The sequence below is a fragment of the Olea europaea genome, unplaced genomic scaffold (genome assembly GCF_002742605.1).
Source record: "Olea europaea var. sylvestris unplaced genomic scaffold, O_europaea_v1 scaffold83, whole genome shotgun sequence".
Lineage (NCBI taxonomy): Eukaryota > Viridiplantae > Streptophyta > Magnoliopsida > Lamiales > Oleaceae > Olea > Olea europaea.
The window spans coordinates 713,549-726,941 of record NW_019266740.1 but is presented as its reverse complement, the minus strand read 5'-3'; the positions used below and the strand labels follow the sequence as shown (position 1 = coordinate 726,941).

Sequence of the window (13,393 nt, the reverse complement as noted above, 5' to 3'; positions counted from 1 at the left end):
TGTGATTTGACATGTGCAATTTTGAAATATAAAAAAATTCAAATATCAAGAAAGATATTTGAAATATCGAGAACATCATTTTAATGTAGCTTGAGTAGCTACTTAGGGATACTCTCGTCCAAATAATTGTAAAAATGGACATTAAAAAATTTTAGACATTTTTACAATTGATTATGTCGAAATGAACAATTTATTTTTATTTTTTTGTAATTTCCTCTTTAGAAAAATCAAACGAAACAAGAACCAAGCAACAAAAAGTCAACATCATCCCAAACAGAGAACTCGGAAAACAGTCCAGTCTCTATAATTAATGGCCGGCTGAACCTGTCTTTTCTTGAGATTCAGAATCTTCGCTGGTTGCCCTCAAATATAAGAAACAGTGAAAACACAACCCTCTTCTCTATGTCTTTTTCTTAACTTCACTCTCGCCGGCTCAAATTCTCCTCTTTCCAATTAGTGTATATATGTGTCTTTACATGTGGGTGTTATTATTTGACTGATTGAACAGAGTATTTTGTTCTTCGATGGCTACGGATGAAGAAACCCCACTTCTCATTGAAACCCCTCCAACTCCAACCTTAAACCACAAGAAAGATGTTCATATTTTATGTTGGGCTTTCCTGCTGATTTTCTTGGCTTATGGGGCTGCCCAAAACTTAGAGAGCACTATCAATACCGTGAGTTCCGGATTATTTTTTTCATACTTTTCTGATTATTATTTCATTTCGTTGTAAAAGATGGGAAATTTTACAATTTGGGATTAGTCTTAAAGTGTGCAGATGAGGGTGAAATCACGAGTTGGTTCGACACCAAATTGCATGTAAAATTGACACACAAATCAATTCCTGATTAAGTATTATTTGATTTTCCTAGGAAGGAGATTTGGGGACCATATCACTGGGGATTTTATACGTGTCCTTTACATTCTTTTCTGTGTTAGCTTCATTGGTGGTGAAGAAGCTTGGCTCAAAGACTGCTCTAATTCTTGGTACAACTGGATATTTGCTGTTCATAGCTGCAAATTTGAAGCCTACTTGGTATGGTCCTTTCGTTTAGTATGATCACTACAATTAAGCTTTACTTGGATTGATTTTAGAAAATTGTACCGCAGCTGACTTTGGGGTCCCGGCATGTTTTTGCAGTTAATATGGATGATCTTTGAAAAGATGTCATTGAAAATAAGTTTACCTTGAATAATTGACCTACTCAATGGGCATGTATAAATTGTTGTCGTCCATAAATTTCAGTGTTCAGGATGTTGTAGTCTAATGCTCAGGATGTTGTAGAGTCTAATGCTCGATGACACTTCCATTCAAAGTTAAACAGCGATGCTTTTCAAGTTATTTTGCACGAGAAGGGAAACCAATGGGTTTTATAATGTTCTCACTTCAGTGTAGCTATATTAAGTTGCTTTAAATATGGGTAACTATGATTTGGATGAACCTAAATTCATTCTGTCTCTAGGTGATTATATGTCATTCTGCCATCACATTTTCTTTTCTTCTGGTTTGGTTTTGCATTACTTTGAAAATTGTAACACTGATTGTTTAATGAGTTAAAACGTCCATATTCCAGACATTGTTATTAATTAATATTCAGGCTGTTCAACTTTTCATATTTATGTTGGATTTTTGAAATTCTTGCAAGGCAACTACTTTCCGTATTGGTTTTTTGGTTTGCTGATGCCAATACGTATGAATCTAAATCTAGCTTCTAAGAATAAATGGAATAATCTGATTTTATGCTCGCATTATTGTCCGATGAATCTATTTTCACACTGGAGTATTTCTCGATTTATATTTTAGGTATACTATGGTGCCAGCATCTTTGTACCTTGGATTTGCTGCTTCAATAATATGGGTTGCACAGGTTCAACATGTTGTTTCAACATCTCAGCATTAAATGGTCAGTCCAATTGAGCTATTATGTTTTACTCTTACCTTTGTGTCTACTGTCAGGGGACGTATCTTACTTCCACAGCTCACAGTCATGCTGCTCGACTTAATAGTGATTTGGCTAAAACCATTTTTTTACACGTTTCTTTCAAGTCAAGGATTCAACTTGTTTAATTATTTCCATTACTCGACCTACAAGTTTATCTCTGTGTGTGTGTGTTTCAAACTCTAAATTTGTTTTTTTGTGATTCCATTTTGATAAATGAGACAATGAAATAGGGTGATGCTTGAATTTCCCCCCCAAAAAAAAAAAAAAAAAAAAAAAAAGGTTACTATTTCGCATTGCATATTGCAGCTTGTCGGCAACCTCATCACTCTGGCCTTGTTAAGAGATGAGAAGGTATGTAAACTTGTTGGAAGCTATGTTTTATATTATCAATATTTACCTTTTTGTAGTAAAAAGTTGTTACATATCTCTTATATACATTATGCCCCTGTTTGATTTAGATAAAAATCAGATTTTTAGTTAATTTTGATAAGAGTTAATGAAATGTGTGGTTAAAAGTTAGACAAAAGTTATGGATCCCATAAAATGTGTGGTTGTAAATGAATTTGAGAAAATAAGGGCCAAACAGGGGCTATATCATTGTTATTTCGATATGAATGAATGAAGAAATAGATTAATAAATTACTTCACTTTCCTTCGTCTACGATTCTGTACAGCATTGTTCAACACTTTGAAGTTATAATTAACGGACGCAACAAATGATTCTGTCTTCTTTGGTTTTATGCACTCTAAGGCATCACTTAGAAGTAAGATAAAACTTGTGCTTTCTAGTTTTTATTATCACTTTTAAGTTTGAGAACTGAAAAAGGGAGAAAGAGAAGGATCCTTCACCATATTTATAAGTGAGGGGGGGTTGGCTGCGTAGTCAACTAGTGATTTATTTAATAAAGCTTTCCACATTGATGTGCTTAACTATATAATGACAGTAGTTGATTGGATGTCCTGAAATGGTTCGCGTGCATTGTTATGCCAAAAAATAAAAACTGCAATTTTTGAGTGATGTCCGGATTTTGTATACTCATATACGTACAAAAGACACAACTATTTATTTAGTAAGTGCTGATGGGTTTGGTGATATGATTGCAGGGAGGAAGTACCAGCGGCACAACTTTACTCTTCATTGTATTCCTTTGTAGCATGACCTTAGGTACTATTCTTATGTGCTTCTTAAGTAAGAGAAATGGTAAGGAGGAACAAATGCAAGATTCTCGTGTCACTTTTTCTTCTTCGGTGGTGTCTTTGCTGAAGGCAATGTTGAATCTATTACTCGACATAAGAATCCTCTTGATCATCCCGCTTATTGCATATTCAGGCTTACAGCAAGCATTTGTATGGTAAAGAATGCCCCAGAATTATGATCTAAGTACTTATGTTGTTTAGACCGGGTTCAATGCTATATTTCTGTTTCTGCAATTGAGGGGATTCTTTTTTTTTTCCCATACAGGGCTGAATACACGAAGCAAATTGTCAAGCCTTCACTTGGCGAGCGTGGTGTTGGTGGTGCAATGGCTGTTTACGGGGTTTTTGATGCTATAGTGAGTAGCAAATTTTGATATGATAACAATTAGTTATTTGTCAGTCAAATTAATTTGATTGTGCCTCTTTACATGCATCTGTCCCAAACTCAATGCTATTTATTTTCCTCTTAATTTGAGTTGGTTTCAAAATATTTATTTTCTTCTAAGTGTCTTGCTCACCTTAAGCAAATCCCTATGTACAGCAACTTCTTCTCGAGACTACTACTATTTATATGATATCCCCTTCTATGGAATTGGAGAATTAGAACAGCGAATTTTGCCTTTATCCTTACTTAGAGCATGTATGGCTAAGCTTTAAAGGTTTACTTATAAGTGAATAAGTAAGTTTCAAATTAATAATTTTTATTGGTCAAAGTTGGAAATTAGTAAATTATTTTGGTGATAAGGTGTGAATTACTTTAAATACAATTATTTATTATTTATTTATTTTTATTTTTAACTATAAGTAAGAAACGAGCAAGTCATCCAAACATGTTTAAAGAAAAAAGTTATTTTTTTTGAGCATGACTCATATGTAGATTTTCTGGCATCTTTAATATGAAGGTTGTGGATGCTTTTTTGTTGCATATATGTGGCTTCAAGTAATTGGTTAACAGTTGCCTCTTGCTCTTGGAACATGTCTCAGTGTTCACTTGCTGCTGGTCGACTTACCTTCGGTCTTTCATCGATCACTATAATAGTCTCTGCTGGAGCTTTGATTCAGATTATTGTACTGCTTTGGCTTCTGCTGGGCTACAGGTCGACTTTCCTATCCTTTTTCATATATTAGAGAACCTTTAGAACTAAGTTCATACATATAATTGAAGCCTATCAAAATGATCATTTGTGTCTTCTTTATTTAGTGTGGCTGGAGGAGTGCTTGGCACAGTATACCCACTTCTCATAGGGGCCTTGTGGGGTATTGGCGATGGAGTACTGAACACACAGCTAAGTGCTTTGCTTGGAATCCTATTTAAGCATGACCTGGTACTCAGTTTTCTCTATCTCCTGTAATCATTTTAATGCTAGAAACATCTTGTCAATATGAACCTCTCAGCATAAGCACAATTGTTTGGACGATTTTGTCTCTCTTTCCCTGTATTTGTTGATTGCCAAAGATGTAGATCATTGTTTATTGTCATCTGAATAATTGATCCCCACCTTTGGCCAGATGCCAGTAACTTGAAATTGATTTATGGTGCCTGGTGTTTGGTTGTTAATATCCATAAGATAAACGTTCCAAAAACCAGGGTACCATACCCAGTTTGACAATCAGTATTTTCAAACTTTTTTTTTTTTTTTTTTGAACATATTTTCAACCACACATTCATACAATAAAATATTCTGCACGAAAATCCAAAATTTTTCTCTACTTTTTAACCACACATTCTCTTAAAAATCATTATTCAAAACTCTATTTTCCCCAAATAGTGGTTGTCAAACAGGGGCTAAGATGGATGTCTAGTCATATTAAAAATGGACAAGATAAGAAATGAGAATATATGCAACAAGTGGAGGTGGCACCAATTGAGGAAAATGACAACTTAGGTGATCGACATATTTTACGTAGACTTAGAGAGGTTCTTGTCTATAGAGTGATGGTTTGAGTAGAACATGTTAGGAGATGTAGACTAGACCAAAACTCATATGACTTATTGTGATTGCTGAGTATCTAATTGCTTTGAATGTTCCAACAGATCTAACAATGAACCTCTCGTAGCAACAAAAAAGGACTTGTTTAGTCGATCCCAAATTTATTAGGAATGAGACTTGGTTTGCTGTTTGTGAGTCCCTTGAAGCTATATAACTTAACTGAGATTTCAGTGTCTATGTTATTTAGATGCATATAACTGTATCCACATTTGACTTCTTGTACTTTATATCTTCTTACCCTACCTATCTAATCTTATAACTTGCGGTGGCTGCAGGAAGGAGCATTTGCACAGCTTAAGCTCTGGCAAAGTGCTTCAATTGCAGTGGTGTTCTTTATCAGTTCATCTATTTCATTGCAGACAATGGTCATAATCTTGTTCGCTGCACTTTGCATTTCACTGGCCGGGTTTCTTTTTCTCATGCTTCAGTTCGAGAAAGCATTTTCATATCATGCATCTTGAACATCACAAACAAGATTTTTGTGACGTTATCCAAGGATTTGCATCACTGTGTTAATATTCCCAAACATGCTGAAAACAAGTATCCATTTTCGATGGTTTGATTGTTGGCCATCGTTTTCTAACACGGCTAATGTTTTCTGCAGCCAATAAAAAAATGATGCTATTCATGCAAAGTGTGATATTTACCTTTTCTTTTGTTGATGTAATCTGTTTGCAAATTGAACTCTTGAAAGCCTTTGTTATTCCTGCGCTAGAAAGGCCTGTTTTGACTTGGTGATGAAAAACATAAAACAAACCCCGAAAAATGAATCCGAGCTATTTAGGATGTGTTTGGTACGCAGGATGTAGCAAAATAAAGAAGAGCAAGGTGATAGAATTTGTCAAATTTTCACTTGTTTTGTTGAATCATGTTCAATTATGTGTCAAGTATGTCATGTAATGGTATTTAAGCTGTAATTTCTACATGGATTTAGTCCGTACCCTGTATTTTCTCAAGTATTTTATGTCTATTGACATTTTTGTTATGTTGATCTTGATAGTACCATGTAAAAGCATTTTGGATATCTACAGGTGTTGTAAGGTCGAGTTATCATATCTCACGTTTCAGTCAAGAATAATGCTACTTTGTCAGAAAGTAAGTGACATAATGGTTGACATAATAGGTGTTGGGCTTGCTGGCAAGATGTGATTAGTTGAAAAAGCTGATTGTGTTTTAAACAGTCGAATGATAGGTTGTTATGTGATATTATGTCAAATATTATGTTAACCATTATGTCTATATAGCATGATTGTCAGTCAACGATGACCGAATTTCCAGAGCCGATCTAAGATTGAAAACGGTTTTCTCTTGTTCGGTTCTTGCTAAATCGATTTCGCAAAATTTTCATTAGTACTGATAGTTCTATATGAATGACTATAATGTTCTCAAGTCGGGTCAAGATTGAATTTGGAAGGCAACGTGTTGCAAAAATGAAATGGAATTCTAATATTTTATTATTATTATTATTATTTTCTATTGAAGAAAATAAATTTAACAAGTCCTTGTATAATAAGAAACTGAGATTATAAAAAATGAAGAAAATGTATTGTGCCACGTAGACCAAAATATAGGTGAAATTCTCCAGTCTTTTCGAACCAACAAAACCAAAGTCCTAACGAAGGAGTTAGTGATCTGTCTCCCTCTTGACATTTTCTTAACCAACTAAACTTTAATCTTTCAAAATTAGTTGAGATTAGGTCCATCTTTATATATATAATTTGCATGCTTGTATTTTGATCATAAAAAAGTTATCCTTTTTCGAGTTTCTGCATTGAGAAATTTGTTCTTCTAGACGAGTTTGAATGAAAATGCTAGAGTTTTAAAGGTTCCCACCAGACTTGTTGAAATGAATTTCAGTTTCATCAACTCAATTTTCCGAAGGCTGTTCTCAAGGGAGCCTCTGATGTTCTACGCTGCCACGTGGACGACGATTTTGACTTTGACAGTGGCTGTGGCATCGTTCTGGCCGGAGTTTGCTTTCGTTTCTGCTATTAGTCCAACTTCCACCTTTTCTCAGGCGTGTCACAGAGAAGGGTATTTGAGATTACCACTGGATATTCCGGGGGAGAATTTTTGTTTTCCGGTTCAATTTTTCAGAAGATCCAAAATGGATATCGTGGTTCCACCGGTTTTTGCGGCCGTTATTGTCACCACCACGGCTTATGCGGTTAGAGCTTTGGGCTTGTGGGAGGGGGACGATGATCAACTACTGTAAGTCGAACGAATCGGAAGGCCTTTCACGTAAAAATCGGTGTATTTCTTATCATTTATTCTCGTACAATTTATCATTTTTAGTTTTTGACCGAATTCTACTCTTTCACACAAAAAGAGGCAAATTGATTTTTCTTTTACATTATAATGAAAGAAGTTAAATTCTTATTTGTTTATTGCTGAGTATTTTCATTCTACGTACAGAACATATTCTATAAATTCTTCTTTGATTTGAGTTTAGACCAATGCAAAAATTTGGTGGCTACTGAACGTTATAACTATGCGAGCCCATGTGGTCACATACTATAAAAAATGTGACTGTTGTGGCCGTTTTTGATCGTTTTTGGTTCGAATTTGGTGGCCTTTCATCCCAATTTTGGCACCACTTCGTGTAAATTGATCAAGACCTATAAATAGGTGATCAAAGTTCAATGAAATTATATACAAAATCATATGAGAAAATTATTTCTTGTTCATCCAAAATCTTGTAGAAACTTTGTCCTTCTACATAATCAAATTCCTTGATTTTCACTTGTTTGTTTGGATTCTTTGGAAGATCATTTTTTGCTTTTGGTGTTCTTTCTTAAGTTTGATTAATTTTGCAAACTATTTGCCATTTTCAATCCTTAAAAGCAAATTGGAAGGAGGTAAATATCATTTGAGGACAATGATACATTCTTCGTGTTTAAGCCTTTGCCGAATTTCATTATCATCTTCTTTTCTATTCTCTCCATTCCTGTATTTTTTTTAACATCTTGTACCATATATAGGCATAGACTATGGAATTCTAAACAAGAAGCAGAGAAGCAGTAATATTCTTAAACAATATTTGAAAAGATCTTACTTACTATGAGGTCCGTGATCATGGATAAAAACGTGTTCTGATGCAAACAAGGTCATAATTTGTTTAAATATCAAGAAATTACATAGGTTTCACAGGGAAACAGAACTTTTCATATTGTTTTGAGCTGCATCAACCAACTTGTTGCTGAAATCCCAGAGCCTCTTGGCTAAAATTTCGTCTCTAGCAAACGTGCCCGATTCATACTCGTTGCAGTCGAGGAAATATTTTCCCGATACACCTTTCAACGCCGGGTGAAGTGCGACATAGCAAGTTGTGGCTGCCCCCTGAATATCCAAATTTACACAGAAATGTAAATAGTGTTGCAACCAAAGGTTCCGCGAAGGTAATACGTGCTGAAATATTGTGCGGTGGTGAGACTGAGACGTCGTGGTGATTTACCTGATGGATGCTTTTCCATAGGATATATGTCAAGAACTTCAAAATTTCTGCAAAGAAATATTAGTAAACACGACAGAATTAAAAACGAAAGGAAGAAGAAAGAATATTTGGTAAAATTTTAGTGCATACTTATGAATAGAGAAGAATGTCTGTAGAGATTTGTTGTTATCAACCCTGGATGAACTGAATTAACAGTAATATTTGCTCCCTCAGCCTGCATCACATTGTAAGATTTAAACCGAAACTTAGCACAGAAATGAAGAAGAGTGATGATAAATGAAGAAGTGGATCGTACCTGCAAACGTCGTGAGAGCTCATTGGCATGTAATATGTTAGCTAATTTGGATTGTCCGTACGCTTTCTTGTCCAAATAACTGATATGTCGCCACAGTAGTGAATATAAACTGGTGCAATTTTTTTTAACTAATATTTTCGATTTGAATAAGAAAGTACCTGGTTTCCTCATTCATCTTATCAAATTGAATCCCTTCATCATAAGTGTGCAGATGTGCTACTGATGTCAAATTTATAATCCTGCCCTCAATGCCAGAAGACCTTGCCGTCTCTTTCATTATGTCAAGGAGAAGGTTGGTCAAGTAGAAGTGACCTGAGAAAAACGAACAATGAATGCCTATAAGGGAATTAACGATTGAAATGTGTCTATTATGATACGTAGTACTCGAAAAGACTAGACAGTACAATATAGTATGTCTTTAGTACTGTCTAGTGATCCATACCAAGATGATTTGTTGCAAATTGCATCTCTATTCCATCTTCAGAAAGCTGATAGGGACAGAACATGATGCCAGCATTGTTTCTGAAAAATTAAGAAATTATTAAAAACATTTCCTTACTATCTGAAATCTGTGCAAGGGCATTGATTTAAAATTACATTAAGATGTTGAGAGGAAGTTTAAGAGCGATGAAGTTATTGGCAAAGGCCTTGACGGATTTAAGGGAGGCGAGGTCGAGTTTCAGTGCATCGAGGCGGGCAGTTTTGTTATCCTTTAGAATGAGTTGTTTTGCTTCATTTGCAGCCTTCATGTTTCTTCCTGCAATAATAACATGTGCATTCCTTAAGGCCAAGACTCTTGCTGTCTCAAAACCTATCCCACTTGCACCACCTGCAATCACACAAGTTTGCAATTAAGAGGGTGTTTGGTAGGAATTTTTATGTGAAAATACATTTTTGAATAGTAAATTGATGGAAAATGTGTGGTTGAAAAATAAGAAAATTTTTTTGATTTACGTGTAATATTATTTTAATAAAGAATGTGTGGTTGAAAAGAAGAGAGAGAAAAATGCATTTTGATAAAAATGGGTGCCAAACAGGGCCTAAACATTTGATTTGGATGCACATGTTTCTATGTATTGAATTGTTAGGCGCACAGTTGACTAAACTTAAAAGTAACTTAAAATTATTATTATTTTTTATTCAATTTTTTTTTTCCAAAAGTAGATCTCTACATACTTTCAAAGTAGCCTAGCCCTGTACAAATTGAGGATTACAGTATAGAGAAGAATTTTTAAACCAGAAGAGAAAAAATGATTTCAACATCTAATTGTGTTTAAAAGTAACTTAAAATAAATTTTTCTTAATGTATGTCTCTGCATACCTTCGAAGCATCCTAGCCTTGTGCGCATTGAAGATTGAACAATGTGCAGTTATGCTTCAAAATAAGCTTTAACCTTAGCAAGCCTCTCTATTTCACAAAATGTTGATTGTGACCAATTTTTTAGTCATTGGGATCTTTGGGCCATTTAGATTTTTCTAATGCTTTGAGAGGTGTACTCAATTGAAACTTTTAATGACTTTTTGAGATTTAAAAAATTTAAGGTATTCAATGTAGAATTTTTGAGACTCTCTAGAAGTATCGATATTTTTAATTGAGATTTTTATAGATTTTTAAGAAGTCACTAAAAGTCACGATATATTCAATTAAAACTTTTTAAAAGTTTCCATAAGTTTTAGAGCATTCAAATTTTAATGACTTTTAAAGACTTTTGTTCTATGAAATAATAATTTTTAAGCAAAAAATACTCATATGAAATTTCAAAATTTGTCTCTCATTAATTAAGAGATTTTGGTAGACATTCACGAAAAGAAAAAGTTTTTTTCCCCAATTTTCTTTCCTTTTTCCTTTTACGTACATTAGAGGTATGATTAAAATTTATTTTTTCTATTGATTATATTTATTTCCATTTATCTTTCTCTATCTCTTATTGTCTATTTCTATGAAAATGATTAAATTATATTCTTGTAACTTTCTTTTCTCCCTTTTTCATTCATATATTTTGTGAAAAATATCTATTTTTTATTAAATTATAAAATTTTATATGAAACATTTATAATTAAATTTAAATATATTTATTTTTAAAAGTATATTATATTAATAATATTGAGTATTAAATTTATTTTTTATTTTATATATATGTATAATTTTGATTATTATTTATTCAATTAAGGTCTTAAATTTTTATTCTTTTTAAAATAATTTTTTATTATATGAAGAGGGGAAGGGAAAGGATAATTGTCGAAAGAACTTTGTGATTTGTACGCTGATTTTTGACACTTTAATTTACACTTGTATTGTTGTCAATTGGATGAAAAAACCGTTTTAAATTCAAACTGCCCAATAGAATAATGACATGTGATAAAATGTAAATTAAAGTGTACATCATAGTGTACACATATCAAGGTTCTTGTTGAAACTACCATCTTGTATGTGATAATTTCACATTACTGTACTGGATTCACCTGAATTCTACTTCAAATGAAAGCTTTTAAAAAGTCTTTAGAAATCTATAAAAGTTTTAAAATGAAAGTTTATAAAAGCCTACGAAAGATTTCGACTAATTTTATTTAAATATATGAAAAATTCATAAAATCTACAAAAATCATCACTTAAAATATAAATCCACCCATTAAAAATTTCAAAAGTCCCAATTGAATACACCGTTTTAATATAAGAATTGATTAATATGTGTAGTTATTGCAGTAGGTCCAATATAATGTAAGCATGTTTATCATATTGGGCTAAATCGTGTTGCGCTAAATCTGGTTGAACTGTCCGACCTCACCGGACCACCGGTTCATGTGCAAGGCAATATAGAGAAAATAGGAAATTGTGAGCCAAAAGGTGAGAGAAAAAGTTGAACTCTTTAATGGGAATTAATTCGGCGGTGCATTTAAGTTTTTCGGTGAGGTGTAGTTTCAAACCCATGCTGCATATGATTTTGCCCCTAACTCCATTCTTTCAAAACTCATTTTTAACCACCCATTTTTATAATAAAATATTTTTCACGCAAGTCCAAAATTTTTTAACCACACATTTGTTCAAAAACTCATTTTTCCCAAAAGTTAATTACTTTTATCACATTTTTAAAAATTATAAAAAAAAAATTTAACTCAAAAATAAATTATCTATCTACTATCCACCATCTGCCAGTTATACTATATTATGACACAAAAATTGCTATACAAAATAAGTTGTAAAATTCATGTAAAAAGATTAAGTCCCTGTTTGGTATGGCTTAAGATTTTGCTAAAAATTAAGTTAAAGGAATCACAACTTTTCAAATTTCAGCAACTTTTATCAAAATCAATTAAAAATCTGACTTTTAACTAAATCAAACGGGGGCTAAATCATTGAACACGACAAGAAATTCCAATGTCTTGAACTGTCATTAATGAAAACGAGAATTAATTAAACTCAAGACGTTTGCAATCTTGATCCCGGAACCAAGATGATGATATACAATCAGATTTTTATTTTCTAATTTAAAATCTGCAGATCTTATTTAAGTAAATGTGAGTGTTTTTCTCCATGTATACACATAAATATGAAATATATCTAACCTGTGATAAGAACAGTGAGATTGGTGGCATCAATCCCTTGAGTGACTTGTTCAGCAGTTGATGCTGATCCAAACCCACTGGGGCCTGCTATTCCTGTGATCAACCTAAACATCCTCTACCACCGTCAGGCTGACTGCATATATATGTATATATAGCCACAGAGAGAGAGAGAGAGAGAGAGAGAGAGAGAGAGTTTAAGTGGGCTGAGTTTAGAAAATGAAAGCAGTATATAGAAGAGGACTGGGAAAGAATTAATGAGACAGATTATTAGGTGAATGAAAAAGCCAAAGAAGCATGTGGATTAAAATGGATTATAAGTAAATAATTCGGTGAATGAGGACAAACATTTTAATGATAATCGGTGAATGGATGCAAATACTATAAATACCTCAACAACCTTCCACCCTTCACCATCAAGATTTTGGTTATTTAGAAACTAAAAAAAAAAATGTAAAAATATAAAAACAAATTGTTTAGTTGGTGACATGAAAACAAGGGCTCATTAATGATCCCAACAATTCTTCTAATGAGTAATATTATATAGTACCACTGGTGTTAAAATATCAGTCTATATAGCATTAATGTGACATTAAATGAGAGTTATAATTAAATAAATTACTTTTCATTGAATATATTACTTAGCACTATCTAAATTGATGTGGTAGCACCAGTGATGTTAGCTAGTATTATTTTTCTTCTAACTCAGAAAAATGTTCTTTGCTAATGCATTTAAACACCTTGTGCAATAAGTGACGCAATTCTTTGGTCAAAGTTAACTCAAGATTGAGTAACATATTTGGCAAAGCTCACTTATAAGTAAGGTAGCTTAAATTTTTTTAAATAAATAAATTCATTGATAAAAATTAAGATGATGTAACATTTGAAACATTTTTGATGGTCTAAGACATGCTAGATATAGCAAACCCATATTGAAGTTTGAAAAATAAT

At 33.0% G+C, this 13,393-nt stretch overlaps 3 protein-coding genes across 3 annotated transcripts; 2 read left to right on the top strand and 1 right to left on the bottom strand.

Moving 5' to 3' along the window:
* Positions 1 to 265: 265 nt before the first annotated feature.
* Positions 266 to 6,156, top strand: LOC111391717 (UNC93-like protein 3). Its single transcript, XM_023016967.1, has 10 exons — positions 266 to 677; positions 874 to 1,037; positions 1,806 to 1,869; positions 1,959 to 2,063; positions 2,251 to 2,295; positions 3,049 to 3,296; positions 3,407 to 3,497; positions 4,126 to 4,238; positions 4,343 to 4,466; positions 5,408 to 6,156. Exons 1-10 carry the CDS (start codon positions 525 to 527, stop codon positions 5,591 to 5,593), a joined length of 1,293 nt encoding a protein of 430 aa, XP_022872735.1. The 5' UTR covers positions 266 to 524; the 3' UTR covers positions 5,594 to 6,156.
* Positions 6,157 to 6,701: 545 nt separating this feature from the next.
* On the top strand, positions 6,702 to 7,519 carry LOC111391734. Its single transcript, XM_023016985.1, has one exon. It carries the CDS (start codon positions 6,979 to 6,981, stop codon positions 7,345 to 7,347), a length of 369 nt encoding a protein of 122 aa, XP_022872753.1. The 5' UTR covers positions 6,702 to 6,978; the 3' UTR covers positions 7,348 to 7,519.
* Positions 7,520 to 8,146: 627 nt separating this feature from the next.
* LOC111391760 (short-chain dehydrogenase TIC 32, chloroplastic-like) lies at positions 8,147 to 12,653 on the bottom strand. The gene is made up of 8 exons (XM_023017007.1): positions 12,446 to 12,653; positions 9,479 to 9,710; positions 9,324 to 9,403; positions 9,040 to 9,193; positions 8,882 to 8,960; positions 8,716 to 8,800; positions 8,587 to 8,633; positions 8,147 to 8,471 (listed from the first exon to the last, which is right to left on the bottom strand). The coding sequence occupies exons 1-8, from the start codon at positions 12,555 to 12,557 to the stop codon at positions 8,277 to 8,279; spliced, it is 984 nt and encodes a 327-aa protein (XP_022872775.1). The 5' UTR covers positions 12,558 to 12,653; the 3' UTR covers positions 8,147 to 8,276.
* Positions 12,654 to 13,393: the final 740 nt, after the last annotated feature.

Coding starts and splice junctions, on each gene's coding strand:
- LOC111391760 (XM_023017007.1), bottom strand. CDS start 12,557: ATGTTTAGGTTGATCACAGGAATAGCAGGCCCCAGTGGGTTTGGATCA. Junction 8,961..9,039: donor AAGATGAATGAGGAAACCAG/GTACTTTCTTAT, acceptor GCGACATATCAG/TTATTTGGACAAGAAAGCGT. Junction 8,472..8,586: donor TATGGAAAAGCATCCATCAG/GTAAATCACCAC, acceptor TTGGATATTCAG/GGGGCAGCCACAACTTGCTA.
- LOC111391734 (XM_023016985.1), top strand. CDS start 6,979: ATGAATTTCAGTTTCATCAACTCAATTTTCCGAAGGCTGTTCTCAAGG.
- LOC111391717 (XM_023016967.1), top strand. CDS start 525: ATGGCTACGGATGAAGAAACCCCACTTCTCATTGAAACCCCTCCAACT. Junction 2,296..3,048: donor CCTTGTTAAGAGATGAGAAG/GTATGTAAACTT, acceptor ATATGATTGCAG/GGAGGAAGTACCAGCGGCAC. Junction 4,239..4,342: donor TGGCTTCTGCTGGGCTACAG/GTCGACTTTCCT, acceptor TTCTTTATTTAG/TGTGGCTGGAGGAGTGCTTG.